Genomic DNA, 18,769 nt, shown 5'->3' with positions numbered 1-18,769 from the left:
AAATATCCACTAAAACTGAATTTGTTGTTATTGTTGACAAATTTAACTTCAGTTTCAGTTAACATCCTGAACATAAATGATTTATCCTTAAACTGTGTTCCACATTTTTTCCCCCCCAGATTTTGCAAGAGCTGTTGCAGCACGGCCTATATCATATGCAGCAGTATTACGAATGAAGCCAGACAGCTCTTCTTCAGTGGTCAACTCACGCGGCAGACCTCAACACTACAGCAGTGGGCTGGTGACTCCTGACTGGCCTGCTTTCTCCAGTCACCCCCTGTCAGCCCTGAGTCTGCATAGCTCTCAGGAGGACTATAGAAGCGAAGGTAAAACTAATGGAGCAGTCAAAATCTCAGTTTGTTTTCTCTCAAAAGTTTTTGATTTGTTAGAGTTTGCGTTCATACTTGCATATATACAAGCAAATGTTTCAACAGGGATACATATATATAAACACAAAAGCTTATTAATGGGAGAATTTGGATAATTGTTTTGCTGCATAGAAGTCATCTCCCATTTTATCCATGGATACTTAATATTTGGATCCCTTTTGACTTAATTTACACTTTATAGTATACATTGTTTAGCAAAGTAGGAAGAGAAAGCTGAGTATGTTTTTTCTTTTATGGCATAGTATGTCTTACTAGCTATCAATGTCAGCTTCTAACTCCTTATAAGTAGAGAGCACCACTTTTTCACGCTATTTTCTGTTGTTAGTTCTGGATTACATTCTCAGTCGGGGTCAACTACTTTCAAGTCACCCTATACAGGAGTGAGACCTGAATTGTGAAGTTCAGATGACAGTGTTCTCACCCGCCAAAATGAGCCTAACCGAAAGGGAAGGCACTCCAGAGTTTGACTGAGCTCCTCCAAAAGTAATTGGTGTGAATGCACTCTGCTATGTCTGCACTCTGGCAAGAGTTTGCCATATTAGGTTTCTCTCTGTTTAGGTTTGGTCTGGAAATGAATTGTACCTATCCGTTATCACCGCATTCTCCGGGGAGACCAGGGTCATGCCCTTTGTAAAATTGAAGTGGGATCATTGCAATATTGTGCTCACTGTGCTTCTGCCAGCATAGAAAGAAATAATGGATAGCTATGTCAAAGACAAGATGTAATACCCAAAATGCACAATGGAAACACAACATCATAAATTTACATGGGTCACTTAGTGTCCTGATTTCAAGAATTAATAAGTCTTGAGGATCTAATGACACATTGATGCTTTGATGTGATTAATTACATCATGCTTATTGCATCTGGAAGGCTCATTAATGGAAATCTGAAGCAGTTTCTCTATTGTCAAACCGGATCAGTAGTTCCTAATAAAGTGAGTCATATTAGAAGCAGGCATAAAATTATAATATCTATCCTTTTTTTTTCATTTTTTGTTTCCTTTGTTACCTTCTTTTCTGTTCCAGGCGCTTGTCTATTCCTTTCTGCCTATCTTTCTGCCTTTTTTACTTTCTGACAGCATTATCACTAGGTAGCCATAAAATGACTTACATCTATATAACCAAGGTGAAGGTAATGCCTCTCCACTGTCAGTGTTGACAGGACCATTATACCATTGCACCGGATTGATGTTCAGTGGATGAAATGGATGCCAACAAGTAATGTACCGTTGGTGGATTGAAGGGGGTATTGCGTTTTTTGACTCTATGACTGACAGATGGCCATGACACTCGAAGTTGAATGACACATATGCTTGTGTATGTGTTTGTATTTTCTACAGACAAACACATAAACAAATACAAATGCACTTAAAGAATGATATGGGTTTTTTTTTTTTTATCCAACTCTCAAGTGTTTTCAAATTATCACAAACATGTTGGTTGAACAGCTCTTCAGTATTGCTGTGAAGAAGTAATTGTCCCATTCCTGATTAGTAATTTGTTTGCATATTTGTCATACTTAAATGTTTTAGACACATCAAACAGATTCTCCTATTAGACTAAGATACCGAGTGTAAAAAAAAATATATAGATTTTAATTGAAAATAGAAAAAAGCTATCCAAATCTACCTGGCAAAAGTCATTGCCCCCTAAACCTAATAACTGGTTGTGCCACCATTGGCAGCAAACCTGCAATCAAGCATTTGGCTGTTAAGTTAATTGGGATTCCTAGATTGGCTGTAGGTGTAAATATGAGCACGAGTAGCCATCTGTCTCATGTCTGTTTCTTTGTTAAACCTGTGATGCACTAGCAACCTATCCAGGAGGCTGTCTTTGGAGTGTGACTAGAAGCCTCAGAGGGAACCCACACAGACACAGGGAGAACATACAAACACACTGAAAGGCTCCAGCCAGATGGTGGATTCGAACACAGGACATTCTTCCTGTGAGACAACAGTGTTAGCTACAGCATCACCATGCTGCCCCTAAATAAAAATAAATGCATTTAAAAAGTGTTTAATCACAGTTAATTAATTATTTAACAAGCAGGGTAGTTACTTTTTCCCTTAGTAAGTTAAATCAGCAATTAAAAGATAAGATAACTTTTATTAGTCCCACATGTGGAAAATTTGTTATCTTACAGCAGAAAGTGGAGAGTACAAAGTTACAGTAGCAAAAACGTTTGAATAAGATAAGAGAATAAGAATAAGATACTGTACACAATAGAATAAGATACTATATACAATAGAATAAAATACAATGTTGTCAGAACAGAATTTTGTATTTACTCAGGTTGTCAGGTTTCTTTTCATATAAATGTCATTAAATTGTGTCAAATAATTGAGGAAAAAATTGTCCTTGAAGCGCAGATTCTTTCCCAGAAGCCTTGAAAATTGAGGGAAGTCTGGAGCCTGTTTATTTCTCCTTAATTGAGTATGTGGGTTGCACCCATGAAAAACTTTAGACAAATTGACATTCAACAAATGTATTAATTTAACAAGCAGGTACCTTGGTAGCATCTGGAACAACCATGCACAGCTGCAAAAGCCTGGCCTTTCATCCTCATGCTAGTGACCAGCATAGTACCACACTGCCGTGGGATGGCATCTCATTCTTCATCCAGCATTTGCAGCAAGTCAGCCAGTGTGATTGTGTGTTTCTGACATAAACAGCATGCGAAAGCTGATCCCACAAGTGTTCAGTAGGGTTAAGATCAGCACTGTAGGCAGGCCATTCCAACCTCTACACTCACAAGGGAGTCTGGAGGGAGTCCCTGATAAACCCTGCTCTGTGAGGACGAGTGTTGTCATGTTGGAGGATAGAGTTCAGTCTCAGACTGTGGAGATATGGGATTGCCACTTGTTGCAGATTCTCAAGTTGATCTCTCAGTGTCGGGATTGGCTCCAGTGATGACAAACGTTGCCAGTGAGGGATATGCTGCCCAACACCATCACACTGCATCCACCAAAATCCACCAGCTGCCAGTGTACCCTGTCTTTGACATCCCATATTATATGGAACTTGGCCTTCAAATTGGAGAGAGTACTAGGACACACTAAAATAATGCTGCAACCTGGGTTTTGCAGAACATTAGCTTGAAGTTGCCCTGTCCAGATCTTTGGAGCAGACACCAACTGACCACTCTAGCTCTTTCTATCAGTCTATCAATCAATAATTCAATCATTCTTTTTGCAATGTGTCCTGGTGGATTTCTGTGTGGATGTTCTCCATGTGCGTGTGTACTCCATCAGAGTACTCTGGCTTCTTGTCACACTCCAAAGACAAACTCTTGAGATAAGTTGCTAGTGCATCACAGGGTTAACAAAGAGATAGCCAAGAGACAGACAGCCACTGATGCTCACATGTAGACCTAAAACCAATTTAGAATGCTGTAGGAGGATAGAGTTCAGTCTCAGACTGTTAACAGTCATGCCTTAGACTGTGGGAGGAAACTGGAAAGCTTGGAAAAAACCCAAACAATCACCAAAAGAACATTCAAACACCATATAGAAAAGTGCCAGTCATTCAGTGGTTCAAACCCCGAGGCGACTGTATATAGCACTGCCCCACCGTACCCATAGTAAAGTCAGTTAAATCCATATTATGTTTGCCTTTGAGCGCTAACAGAATGCATATGAATTTTTCCTGTGGCTGTCTGCACAATAATGCATTGTAAATAATATACTGTGTACCAGAATTACAGTGTTGCCAAGAAAGACAGTGATAGTCATTTATTGTTTAGGCTCCAGCATACTGGATTTAAAATTAAACACTAAGTGTGAAGCTTAAGTGTTAATTTTCTGCTTTAATCTGAAGGTGTTTACATCCTCACTGATTGAACACTGTAGGAATTCTCTTCCTTGTTAAACATATTTCCCTCACTTAAGGGGATGAAACTTAATTTAAATATTCAATACTGCTGGATGTTATTATATATTATATATTATTATCAGATGTAATAATATATCATTCTTATAATAATATGATTTAGACTGATGAATTAGGTCCACATATTTGTATGCTGATTGACATCACAATAAAAATGGGTGCTGCTCAGCTCGATATTATCTAATATCACTTCCTGAGTTTAATTACGTTTTTTAGGTTGTCTGTCCCTATGTTTTTCTGTTCCTGCAATATATAAATATAAATATAAATATCATATAAATTCCATGTGAATGTATATTATGATAAGTCAATTCTGGCATTTCCTGCACCTTTTAGCAACATATATTATATGTTATGACATGGACTCACCTGAAACTTGATTGTGTTTGAAATACAAATATTTTAATAATTTTCAGTGGCCCATTCGCTAAACTAAGCAGGACAGGTGCAGCACACTGATATTGCTGAGTTTATGTCTGAATGTGCAGACAGAGAGCCGTGTAAATAAGATGCAGAAAATGTAAAGACCTGATGGGCTTCTTTTATTTTTAGAACTAGTAACACTGCAAGGACTGACATCAGTTGCTTTATATGCACTGTAAGGTTTGCAACTTAATATTGATTCATTTTCCTCCAGTGATGAGGATATTACTTCAAAAGCTATTTATTTCCCTGTAGAACAATGAATTGCTGACAGTATGAAAGAGATTATATACAGCACGGGAAGAAAAAACAACATGATTCCCATTTTGTCATTGGATTATTTCTAAATAGCGGCAAATACTCAAGGTTGAGTCACTCGTATTGTTGCATTGCTGACATTATGTACCAGATCAAATGCAGTGTCAGCTAGTGATGAATGCCCTAAGTGTATTAAAATGGGTTCTGGGGATAATTCTCTGATTGTTATTGCCATGTTTATCTTCCAAATGTTATCTCTCCAACTCTCACACACGATGATGCTCTGCTCTTAATGACAACGGTTAACTGAACTAAATCTATGGTTACAGTTGTGGCCACAAATGTGACAAATATTTTGGATGTCAGAGCCAAAACATGGAGACTGTAAAAAACAATCTTGAGAAAGTGGCTCACATCCAAACTGGGTGCTGCAAGAATTTCAGTTCAGTAGTAGAGAATTCAATTGAGGATTGTTATGTAAGTTAACTAAATTATAAAAATTACATTTTACACTAGCAAAGTTGCCATTAACTGAATGTACTGATAGATTCTGAAACTGTTAGTGTTATCAGGGGGAAAAAAATCATTTTTTGTGACAAAATAAAGCAGAGTTACTTCTGTTATTTGTTTCTCTTTTCGCTCCTAAACCAATTCAAAAGTATCACATAAATAAACAGTATTGCAAAATATAGGATAAAAACCTTCCCTAAGGCCAACTAAAGCAAAATGCTCAGTGTAATTATGTCTGTTAACCAGTTGGTTGTTAAGCTGGCTGTCCCATTGGCATTGCATGGAGCCACTGCAGGTTGGAAGTTCAATGATTATGAAGTTAACAAAAATAGCTGATATTATCATGCTTAGCTTTGAGTTTTTTAATGTCAATGAAAGGTAGGGAAGGTACGTGTTAGTCTCTGACGAGGGCATGCTGCTGCTTAAACTACTGATTTAAACAGCAGCATGCATGACTTGCATATATATATATATATATATATATATATATATATATATATATATATATATATATTCAGCTACTATATTCTCCTGTGTCACATGCAAACTTCAAAGAAGCTCTGTTTACAGAGCTTAGAATATCCCTAAATGTGCAATTCTTTTGAAGAACACAAGATTCAGCTGTCTTTTGCAATGTCTGTAAATCTGATGTGTAATGCAACTAGGAAGCCTGCCGTACAAGGTGCATCACTTTTCTGTTACCAGCCGAATGAAACAAAGAGCACTCGGAAGAAACAACACAACTGCAACAGGGACTGTCAAGCAGAAAACTCCAGGGCTGAATGATACTGAAATAAATAAAAAAATTACTGACATTTCGCTTCTGTCTATTATATATTTCTTTTTTTTTAAAAGGCAGGCTTTTTCCCCGGCTGACTTGAGAAGCTCTGTTTGATAATAATTAATTATTCTACAATCTTTGGGATGATTTTTTTTAGGAATGTGCACCAGTATAGAAAAACTGAAAAATATTTTTTGAGTGTAAAAACGATCAATTCGTATACTTACTTACTTACTTACCGCTACAATACACCGAACACTAGAGGAGACGCCCCTCTGAAGGCCCATCATTATTGCTCCCTTCCTCAGGAGTGAGACTATTTTCTCCAGCACCATGCTTGTCGCCGAAAGGTGGATGCTCATGGCAGAATGTGTAACCCCTCCTTAACAGGTCCCATTTTGTGGGAGGGAGGAGTTGCAATCTGTTCAGAGAAAAGCAGAAGACTGGCACATTGAGAGAGGATGTACCCATGTGCCCTGTCCTGCTTGCTGGCAAGAAGGCTGCAAGGACGCCTGCACAGTTTTGTTTGGCCTGCACCCCAAACTCAAATGTTGCCTTTTTGTTAGATGCTCATTTTGCAGTCTGCCGCTCAATAGGTAACAAACTGGGTGTTTTGTAAATGGATTTTAAAATCTATGCACCAAAGAACCCTTCAGTTGAAGTAAATCAACTTATATGTGTCATAACAATTTAGTTTTCCTTGTCTGACACATATCCTCTGATGTGATTATTGACACATTACTGTGTCAGAGCTAGAAGGACATTGAAAACATTTTACCTCCAAAAAACATTGATGTCTGGGTAAGTTTTTTGTAACCTGTAGTTCAGTGGCGTTTACAACTAAAGTTTTCTCTGTACTGTTGTAAAACAATCGTGTCTTGTATATATTGGTATAGCAAATTGGTTGACAGTTTCATCTTAGCTCTTTCATAAAAATCTATTTAATGAGGTCACACTGTAGGTACCTCTGGACTCCTAACAACCCATGTGTCCCCCATGTATGCTGCACGCTTTCAACTAAAAGAACAAAAGTATGACAGTTTTCCCTTTGAACCGCGCACATGCATTTGATGACAGTTGTGCTCTGTGCCTTAAAATGAAAGATCAAAAGTGTTCAAAATGTCATATTTCTTTGCTTTTGGGATATCCTATGAGTTAGGAAGTCAGTGATGTGGTAACGCATGGCTGGTAATTTTCTAGTGCGCATTATGCATTTATAAGTTTAATAGTTCATTTACCTACTGCTTACTAATAACAGAGGCTAAAATAATGATCTAAGATAGATTTTTAACTTGAGGTCACAAAAGTAACAGAGTAGTAAATGCCTCTAAACAATGTGCAGTTATTAATTTGGTGTAAGAAATAAAGATACAAGATAACTGATGTCAATAAAAAATAAACAGAATATAAAATGAACTGTGGAACAATGGTCAGAATTCCCATAGTTCCAGCTTCAAGTCTTCTTCCTGGAAGACTTGAAGCTTGTATAGCTGCAAAGGGCGGGCTGATATTAAACCCTATGGATTAATAACGGGATGTCACTCAAGTTCATATGCATATTAAGGCAGACAAGCAAATACTATTTTCAATACAGCGTATTTGAAATGAGCTTGTGTTCCCATTTAAACGCAATGGTCTGTCTTATTACATTTGTTTGTATATAGCAATTGATTAATACCATATTAAAGCACTTATATTAGAGTTACATACAGTAAATAATTTTGCTGAATATCAGATAAGGTCCTTTTAGTGTGTGTGTGTGTGTGTGTGTGTGTGTGTGTGTGTGTGTGTGTGTTGTTGTTGTTGTTGTTGTTGTTTTATTTTTTTTTAATGTATTCTTCTGCTTGCCAAGAGTGTTATTTTAAAAAAGAAAGAAAGAAATAGAGGCCTGGTATCCACCATAGCAAAGAAGGTGAACACTGCAGAAAGATTGACAGAAAAAATAATGCTTGTGTTATAATATTCCCTCCAACAAATAAAAAAAATGCCTGTTTTCTGCTCAGTGGCAGCATCTTTAAATTATTCTGTAAAAGGACAGAAACAAATCTGTAAGAAGAGAAGATGGATAACAATATCGTACTAATGTTATCAGTCCCCTAACATGGTTGTTTACCATTTGATACCTTTGTTTAGCAAACTGTATGTGCTTGGATATCAAGTGCAAAGCCCAAAGAGATAGAAGATGTACACTCCCTGCTTTGCACTCCCAAGCCAGGGCAACAAAAATACTTTAGTAAATAGCAAAGTCAGGACCATCACTTGTCTTTCGTTAATCACTCGCCCATTTAGTCAAACAGCAGTGTGTCCAAAAACGTCTAAAAGAAATGGGATAAAAGCTTAATGGATAATCTTAAAGGTTTAACTTATATCATCATTCATTTTTAACATAAGAAACCTAAAAGATTACCCTGAGGAAAGGATCACTTCTAACTTCAAAAGCTGTTATAGCTCTTGGAAGGACAATGCTTTTCAGGTGTTCTTGCTCAAAATTCAGTTTAAAGTGCCATTTTGAGGATTACTCAGTTCTTTGTAATGTTAGAACTAACAGATTAGTTATAAAATATATCGCTCAATCTGGAATGCACTAATTAGCCACAATATTAAAAAACAGACAGGTGAAGGGAATATTTTGTCCATAGTGCAGTGATCTTCCCTCAGGTCCTCACATATATCTAACTGTTACTTTGACATGGACTAACCACTGGCAGCAACCTCCCTCAGCAGGAAAATGTAACCTGATGGCTTAAGAATCACAACAAGGAGTCCATCAACCTAGCCTCCAAGCTCTCTAGATCCCAATCTTGGTGACCATCAAAAATGCACCAAAGCAAGTCCAGTCCACAGCGCCCCATCTTGTAACCTAAAGTCCCCAAATCCCACAGTGCACCCCAGACTTGTCATGTCCTTGCCCTGACTTGTCAGAGCTGCTTTTACAGAATAAAAGTGATACACACAATATTAAGCAGGTGGTTTTAATGTTGTGAAAAATTGCAAATTTCCTACTGTTTCATGCACAAATCAAATTCCAGAGTTCATAGAAAGCCCCCTGGCACTCTGTTATGATAATTATAATCATCTTCTCTCCATCTCTTCTTTTGTTGTAGAAAGTGAAGAGTTTGGGCCTGTTTTTATCCAGGAGCCAGATGATGTTATTTTTCCTTTGGATTCTGATGAAAAGAAAGTGGTGATGCACTGTGAGGCACGGGGGAATCCACCACCCACATACAGGTGTGGCATTCGTTTGTCTGTGTGCTAATTGAAATTTCAGCTTTAACTCGAAAATAAGTTGGTCATTCATCACAAATATAACAAAAACCTTATTCCTCTTATGTTTTTCAGTTGGTACATCAATGGGACGCAGGTAGATTCAGAGGCAGATTACCGCTACACATTCATCGACGGAAACTTAATTATTTCCAATGCAAGTGAGATCACTGACTATGGAAAGTACCAGTGCAAAGCAGAGAACAGCATTGGGATTGTCCTCAGTCGAGATGCTTTATTACAGTTTGCATGTGAGTATGATTTCTCTGCTTTATTACACCAACTTTCTACCTAGTAAAGTTCAGATAACCGCACTGTAAGTCAGTATTTATTAAAACAAATGGAAAGTGCATTTCATTTTTGTCAGACTAAGAACTTCTATGAAGCAAATACTTAGCTTTAAGCCCTTTTGTCTCTCTGAGTCAAAATAGCCCTGTTTGGTTCTAGGGATAAATAAACACTATGCTTTGTTTTGTTTTGTTGCTGAATATAGTTCCCACAAGCTCCATCTGATACTGCTAAAGGGGTATATGCACTCGAGTGCAAGTGTTAAATGAGACCAAACTGCACGTTTCTTCCCACAGTATAATAAATATCAGAGGGTAAGGCAACAGCACACATGGAATCACCAGGGACACTATCCTTTAGTCAAAATGCATTGTTGGGGTGCTCTTCAGTTTCCTCAGGGGGCAATGACCATACTACTCTTACCAGTAGTTTACCCTTCCCAGTCACTGAGTTGTTGCTAGAAAGAAAGGTACACAGTCTCATCCAGTGTTATGGAGCTTTAGAGTTCCTACAGAATTACTTAAGAGGCATCACTAGATTGGCCTGCAGCTGTGTAGCAGGCAAAATGGATGAACTTCTCTATAAAAACACAGCATTTCTTGACGCCCAGAGAACCAAGTGCTTTCTTTACTTTTGGTTGCATTCATTCACAAAGTTTCATATATATCAATATGATCCAAGTGAATAAAAATCAAAAGAGGACCAGTCCTAATTTAAGTGTAAGGCAGATTGCTTGGCAGGCTGGAATGCCCAGATGGTAAAGCACAGGCTTCAAAAAAGTTGTGCCTGTTTGTGTGGAACGCAAGATGTACTTCAACATGTACCCTCATCTGTGTTCTCAAACATATCCAGATCTTTTTCTCCTCCTTTTTAAACTTAAGGGTCATGTACAAATTTATGCTTGAGTTTTTTACTTCTAAAAAAAACAAACTAATCTACAACCAATTTATCAGGTTGCATTATCTATACCTAATATTAGCATTATTTTACTGCTATGCTCTTATTATCCCATTTAAGCACCTAGTGTATTTATAAGTCTAAGCCCAAAGCATAAAGATGTTGAACATGGCAAACATGGGAAAGTATAGAAGGTGTTTCCTTAGGTTTCACAGTGGAGGACCCTGACAGCTAATGCTGTTGACTATCTCAAAGTAGTTCTCATATCCGAGGCAATGGGTATAAGAATAGATACATGTGAGTGAAAATTTAAAAGGTAAACATGAACCTTCATCCTCTATATTCAGGGAATCAAGTGGCTATGTTATACTACTGTGGGTATTTTGCTGGCGTTCTCATGATCCACTCGGTTCCTCTTGGAGGAACTGATGATTTTAAATTAATACAAAGTTGAACAAAGTTTCAGTTGGAACTGAAACTTTGTTCAACTATTTACCATACTTCCCATACTAACACACTCTGTTAATTCATTTAGGTTTTTTTCCCCCTTTTAGGGTATTTGTTTTTTCTTAGAAGATGGTTAGTAGTGTGCTTCTGAAGTTTTAGGCCTTACACAACAACTTCAGACAGCACTGAATGACAGCAAATGTCTGTAATCCCCAGTAAAATTAAGTAGAGTACCAAATAAAACTGTAGAGTCCACCATTGTTTCGATAAATTTAAACTGTCTTGGCCTGACTCTGTATCAACCATCATATTTAAAGAGGCACATTTGTTGTTTTTCAGCATTGTGTTTTAAAGAATCAGTTTTCTGTTTTGCAATGGACTCTTTATGTATAGCTTTTTTAGTTTTGTGTAAATACTTTTTAAGTTTCATTTCTATTGATCTAAAATCAGTAAAGATGCATTTTTTGGGCAACCTCCAGAGCATATGATTTGATTTGAAGCAAATAAGGGTTTGTGAGATTTGCAAATCATTCAATTTTTATTCACACAGCATTCCAACTTTTTTTGGAACTGGGGTTGTGGATCATATTTTGGTCACTCTTTGTTTACTGTTGCAGTTCTTCAAGTGTGTGCATTTTGCTTTGGTAATCATATTGAAAAAAATGTGGTTTGAGCAGATAGTGAGGTTAGGGATATGTTGTGTTGATTGGCAGGTGTGTCAGGTGAGATGATGGCCAACTGTCACACATCAACTTCATCCAAACAACCTTTCCACAAAATTGGATTTTCTAGTTTCAATAACAGGCAGGTCATCATGTTGTTACTATAGATATATATATAGATATATAGATATATCTATATAGATATATATAGATATAAAATTCAATGAGTTTCAAACACTGCAAGTACTGCTGTTTGATACAATCCTTACACATAGTTCATTATGCTAAACTGTTATACCTGAGAGCAATAAAAAATATGTATGCACAGAAAACAAAATTCATATGTTTTGTTATGATGTAATTAAAAAAATAAGCTCTAATAAGAGAAACTTTCTAAAAAATTTCAAAGATTGTGTACTATGTTTAACAGCTGCTTTGCTGTTTATTTAATAATGATATTTAACATGGGATTTGTGTGACTGAAGCTGCCTTTGCTAAACCATGAGCAGAAATAGTAGTCCAATCATTTCTTCTCTTCACTAGATTCATTCCAGGGTTTTTTCTACCATGTAAAATAACACATCTGTGTGACTGTTTCTTTTGCTTCATGCACTACAAATATTCAGCAGCGTGAATGTGCAGTAGGCTACATTTCTTTAGAGTGCAGCCCTTCAAAAGGCTAGCCACAGAAACAAAGAAAGGTGCCCTGCAGCACACATTTAAATGCAGAACCTTCCTTCGCTCTTTCAGCATATCAAATGGTGGGTATTTATCACTCAGCATGAAGCTCAACTTTTCCTTCCCTTTTCATGTTAGCACTGCACATTTTTATGCAGTAGCACAGTGGTTGATTGCTTTACCTGGTTCAGATTCATATGGGTACTTCTTTTCAATGTAAACTGAACGTTTTAATGGAGTAATTGATGCTTTATTGAACTAGAAATCAGTGTTCAAGCTATGTGACTTGTGGAATGCATTACACGCATATTAAACAGCATATAGAAACCTGGCTTCTTGTAACTTTGACTTTAGATTGGAACATGATTACCCCAGTTAGATTGTAGAATTTAAAGCACAGCGCTGTAAATACTAAAGTCCTTTACCTGGTCTGAAAGAAGCCTCCAACTTCTATATAGTACCTGCAGCAGGTTGAGTTTGATTCACGCCTACTTAAAATACTAAAGGTTAATGGGCTTGATATTGTTTTGCACAAAAACTTAATAAGTACTATCAGAGAACATCTTGAAAGCCTCATCATAATATCATCATAATAAACATTCACAGCCCTTGTGTGTGTGTCAGTTCACCTAAATGTTTTTGCTACTTTATATGACTCAGGAAACTTTTGTTCTCTATTTCACACATTACAGTAATGTGTGAATTGTAATGGATAGTGAGTCAGATGAGCTATTGCATCTCTGGTTATGTTATATAATAGTAATAATAATAATAATAATAATAGTAATAATAATTAATCTTATTATTCGTTTAAATTTATTTTAAATAAATACATTTTTTTAACTTATTGGACTGAATCAATTTGAGTAGGCTGTCAGTGTCCCTCATTTATGGTGGTGGCTCTATGTTAATGCACTGTATTCATTTATCTCGCTATAGATAGCGGCCATACTGATCACAGCCCTGCTTCACTGAGTCATGAGAGAGTAAAGAGTGGACAAGGCAGAGTGCATGGGGAAAGGTTGAGTCAAGGCTCTATATATTCTATCCACTGGTCGTGTACTCTGTTCGAAAGATGTTTCAGTAGGATGCTTTTTTTCTCTTTGTTTTGAAATTCTGAGCTACTGAACTCACACTTGGGCTGCTTTTCAGCCGTGACTTTAAGGCAGCAGGCAGAAAGGAGGCGTCTGATCTTTCTCTCCGAAGAGTCCTTCTCCCCCTCTCTCTTTTTGCGGACGTGAGGCTGGCCAAGGCTCAAGTCACTCCAAGCTGTACAGTAGTAATGAAATTATCAGGATGCTTTAAATCAAGCACTGGAAGAGCCACACACACCACTCTGATATGTTCTACATTATCAGATGTAAAGCTCATTGATTGAATTGATTCATACTGACCTTGAAACAACGGATTTACATTAAGCACCTGTTCCTTTGCTTGCTGAAGATTTCATCACTGACTGGGATTTTAAACATTTATATGGACATATGTTGACTTGTAATTTTTCTGGAAGCTTTAATGGCCATGTTTTTTGTTTTTTTTTACGTTATTGAAAAAGTCAATAATATTAACTCGGGTACATAGCTTTAGCTTGTAAAAGGACGTTATATTTTCTTCTGGTTTCATACCATATTTAATGACTGAAGCACCCACTTGGTCTTAATTTGTCCTGTATGTTAAATGATCATTCTGTCTATATAGCTTTTTGCACTTGTTAATCAAATAGTACTTCAGATTTCTTAGTGCTTACCTGATATCCCCCTTGTGTTGCTTCTTCCTGTAAAATGTTGAATTTCCTGTGTGCCTGGAGTTGTTTCCCAGGAATTGTCTACCTTTACCGTGTGTTTCAGACACACAGGGCAAGTGTAGGCCCTTAAAGTAAATATACTAAGGTCTGGAATATCATTCATTATTGACAAATTTAGGCAAGCTGCCTGGTTGCTGCCAACTCCCGCAGCCACGTTGTAGGTCTGTAATTACTGTGGCTGTACTCGTGTCTGTGTTATTTACTCACCAATTACTCACTCAGTCATTTCATATTTTATCCTATTTTATCATTAGATAAAAAATCAATGTAGCTTCCTCATTGTCTGCTTACTAATTAAATATATTGATCAAAGATAATGCATGAGTTATGTTGGAATAAAAAAGGGAAAAGATGTAGAACAAAGCTACACTGACAATAGAAGACAGGGTGGTGACAGCTGCGGGTGAATCAATAGGGAGCGCAGAGACAATCATTTCCATCCGTGCTCTGGTGGCATGCTGTTTCCAAATGGGCCAAGGTGTTATGACAGAGTATCTCTAGGATAGCTGTCCAAGACAATTAAAACAGGAAAAAATGGCAAGACAGCTACGGATGGGAATCAGAAATTGGTTCCGGTTCAAGAACTGTTCCAATCTATCGGAACTGTATTACTCCTGCTTTTTTCTTTTATCAGTGCTGGCATGTTTTCTGACATGAGCACATTGCACAACAGTGACATCAAAGTCATAACTGTGAAGCATGTGCAAATGTGCAAACTTTTTTCTTTTTCTTCTTTTCTTTTTTTTATTATTATCTCTTTTATTGGGACAGCTGTTGAACATAACAGTAGTTTGCTTTTTTACATTTTCTTTGCTGTCACATTTTAACTTATAATTGAAAAATAAAGAAGACAATGGTCAATGGTCAATGGTCAACTTGTCAGGCGCAGTGGCCCGTGGAAATGGAATGAACTCAAGTGCAGATTCAAACCCGGAGGCCAGGGGTGAAGTGTAACGAAATGAGATTTTATTTTACAATGTTCAAAAGCTAACAGAAAGTGCAGACTAGAATCAATGAACATAAACTAGATGTCTGAGGCGAGAGAAAATACTGTGATAATAACTAGATGGCAGGGATATGGAGTGCAGGTACTGGGCAGGGGAAACTGTGGCGGGCCAGGGCACTGAAACAGAGGAGAGAGCAGTCAGGGGAATCCCACAGAAGGTTGCGAGTGAGTCTTAGGATAGTGCACTGATCTTTCTTACAAACTTGCAGGTGAGGGTTGCGTGGAGAGGGGAGGCAGGAGAGGTCCAGGTAGGTGCTGCATGCAATGCAGGGAGGCAGGCAGGAAAGAGTGGCAGCTCCGACACGGAGAGTGATTTCCGGCGGCAGCAAACTGGTATCCAGGAGAGCTTGGTAGGTGGGGTTCCGAGGCTGACGAGAAAAACAGAGATACGATTAATACGTATGATGAGTCACCAATGAATTGACGTGAGGCCGAGAACTGACTAAAGTTGGCAGATAATCTGGCGACGACCAGTTGAGTGCGCCGGTCATAAATACTGCTGGTATGATTGCCATCAGGTGAGGAACAACAAAGACTCCACCCAGTGGGGAGGAGCTGATGCTGTGGAAAACCACCCAGACCACGACACAACTTTATTGTCCCTGACGGGAAATTGATTCGCAGTATGTCAAAAACGAACAACAAACATACAACCAACACATCACGTACACTCATTAAAAAAAATACTATAATATAATATAAGCCTGATAAAACAACCTAGATTTTCCATCGAAAAAAGTGCAATGTGCAATGGCAACAACACTTACAATTTAGTGTTGTTAATTAAGATAATAGCACTAGGTACAAACGACAATTTGTGTCGCTTTGTCTTCACTGCAGTCATTTTATAACGACGACCTGATGGAAGCAGTTGAAAACCGTCAAAGAGAGGATGATCTGAACACAACAGGACAGAAGTTGCCTTCCTCAGCACCTGCCTGTTATAAAAGTCCACAAGCTGGACCTGAGACCTCCCTGAAATCTTGCCCGCCACTTTAACCAGATTGTTAAGTCTGGTCTTATTATCCATGGACATACTACCGTACCAAGCAATGATACAGAAAGTTAAAACAGATTCAATAAAACTTTTATAAAAGAGATGGAAAAAGAAGAGAAAAGAAAAGAAGAAAAAACAAAAACAAACAAAAACAACCCCCCCCCAACAAAACAACAACAACAAACAAACAAACAAACAAACAAAAAAAACTAGGGTTAGGAGGCAACAGGGCAGGTAGGTTTACGTAGAACTCAGGGTTGTAACATCATACACAAAATCACACCTCATATGCTTAACATAGTCTGTCCATTTAGACCATATTCCGTAGAAGGTATCCCTCTGAAGTTTAAGAGAAAATGACACTTTTTCCATCGTATAGATCTCTTGTACAGAATGTATCCAGTCTTCTATCGTTGGTGGTTCAGGCTTAAGCCATCTTCTCGTAAGAGGCTTTTTACTTGCGGCCAGAAGGATATACAGGAGTCTTCTGTCGTTGGAATTCAGTTTATCCACTGGTGCATTGCACAAAAACATGGTCTCAAAAGTTGAAGGAAAAAGAAATGAAAAAACATTTTGTAAATGATCATGGATTAGAGACCAATACTGGCGAATATCTTTACAGTCCCAAAAGATGTGGAAATGGTTAGCTCCATCTCCCCCACATCTCCAACATTTATCACCAATTCCTCGATATCTTTGTTGAGCAGGGGTAATGAAAAATCTCATAATGCTTTTCCAGCAAAATTCACGCCAAACATTAGACCCAGTGGTAGCCCACTGTATCTTGCATGCGTGAGCCCAACACTTCTCTGTAATTGTCAAATTACCCTCCTTTTCCCACTTCGCTTTAATATGTCGTTTTTACACTGCCGGATGCTGTTATATAATTTAGAAATAATTTTACTTTGCACTTCAGATTTGGTTAGTAATAAGAATGTTTCTACAAATTGTAATTCGTTTAGGTTCACTTTTAAGTTTTGATTAAAATAATTTCTGATCTGTAGATATCTAAAAAAATCATCAGATCCCAAGTCATGTTTACTCCTTAAAGATTCAAAGCTTTGAAATGCACCCTTATGGACAAATGAATAATAATTGGTTATACCTTTTGAAATCCAGCTTTTGAATCTATTATCATATTGATTTGGAGTAAAATCCGAATCATATGCACACCATCTTAAAACCTTAGAGGCATTTTCCAAACCACCAATTTTTATTACTTCTTTCCAAGCTGATATCATTATTTGCAGTATAGGTTTATCTGCCATATGTATTTTATTCTGTAATTTTATGTCCGATATTAAAGCTGAAACTGGTATTTCTTTTACTATTGTTCCTTCAACATCTTTCCATCCGGCGGTGTAGTTTGGACAACAGAGACAAATCAGCGGTCTTAACTGAGCTGCACAATAATATTCTCGTAGACAGGGAAGCCCACGACCTCCCTTTTCTTTCTTTAATTGAAGCGTTTTATATTTAACTCTAGCTTTTTTCCCATTCCAGATATATTTTGACAATGTTCTATCCCATACCGCAAACTGTTTTTGTGGTATGGTAATCGGTAGAGACTGAAACAAATACAGCAGTCGGGGAAGAATATTTAATCTGATTGATTCAATCCTGGAGTGTAGGTCCAGAAATGGAATAGTGTTCCATCTTTGTATATCTGATTTTATGGGTTCATTTAGAGGGGCATAGTTGGCATTGAACTTTTTGGTGAAGTCACGATGTATTACCACCCCTAAATACCTAACGCTATCTGCATCCCATTTCCATTTATAACGATTCTTGATTTCAACTGGTGGTTCGTAATTTAAAGTTAATACCTGCGTTTTATTTATATTGACCTTATATCCCGATAAAGAACCATACTGTGATAGTGCTTCCATGAGATGGGGGAGTGCCTGTGAGGGACAAGTTAATGTTAAAAGTAAGTCGTCAGCAAATAATGCTAATTTCTGTTCCCCTCCTGGCGTTCGTACTCATGTTATATGCTGACTCTGCCTAATCCACTGACTTAATGGTTCTATAAACAAAGCAAAAAGCAGCGGTGAAATGCAGCAACCCTGTCGTGTCCCTCGTTCCAGTATAAATGATTCGGTGAGGTCCCCATTGATTTGGATTTTAGCTGTTGGTTTGTTGTATAACTCTGAGATAATATCAATTATAGATTTATCAAAATTAAACTTCTCAAGCACTTTGTATAAAAAGGACCATCTCACTGAGTCAAACGCCTTCTCAGCATCTAAGCTTAACACTAAGGTCTCTAATTTTTGTTTGTCAACTTGCCGCAATATATGCAAAACCTTTCTGATGTTGTCCTGGGCCTGCCTATGTTTAATAAAACCCGTTTGGTCATTATGTATTAACCTAGGTAATATCATTTCTAATCTCTTAGAGATAATAGATGTGAACAACTTGTAGTCAATATTCAACACACTGATTGGGCGATAGTTGCTACATTCTAATTGATC

At 37.5% G+C, this 18,769-nt stretch overlaps 1 protein-coding gene across 4 annotated transcripts in view; it reads left to right on the top strand.

Annotated features, from left to right (window-relative positions):
- cntn5 (contactin 5) overlaps positions 1 to 18,769 on the top strand; it is a 120,099-nt gene that overhangs the window by 49,202 nt on the left and 52,128 nt on the right. For all 4 annotated transcript variants that reach the window (XM_004560506.2, XM_004560505.2, XM_004560508.2 and 1 more), the window contains exons 3-5: positions 120 to 326; positions 9,357 to 9,480; positions 9,592 to 9,767. In XM_004560506.2, coding sequence (XP_004560563.2) covers positions 120 to 326; positions 9,357 to 9,480; positions 9,592 to 9,767 — 507 coding nt within the window. The remainder of the gene's footprint in view (positions 1 to 119; positions 327 to 9,356; positions 9,481 to 9,591; positions 9,768 to 18,769) is intronic.

This window comes from Maylandia zebra, linkage group LG14, assembly GCF_041146795.1.
Source record: "Maylandia zebra isolate NMK-2024a linkage group LG14, Mzebra_GT3a, whole genome shotgun sequence".
Lineage (NCBI taxonomy): Eukaryota > Metazoa > Chordata > Actinopteri > Cichliformes > Cichlidae > Maylandia > Maylandia zebra.
This window is presented reverse-complemented; position numbering and strand designations above follow the sequence as displayed.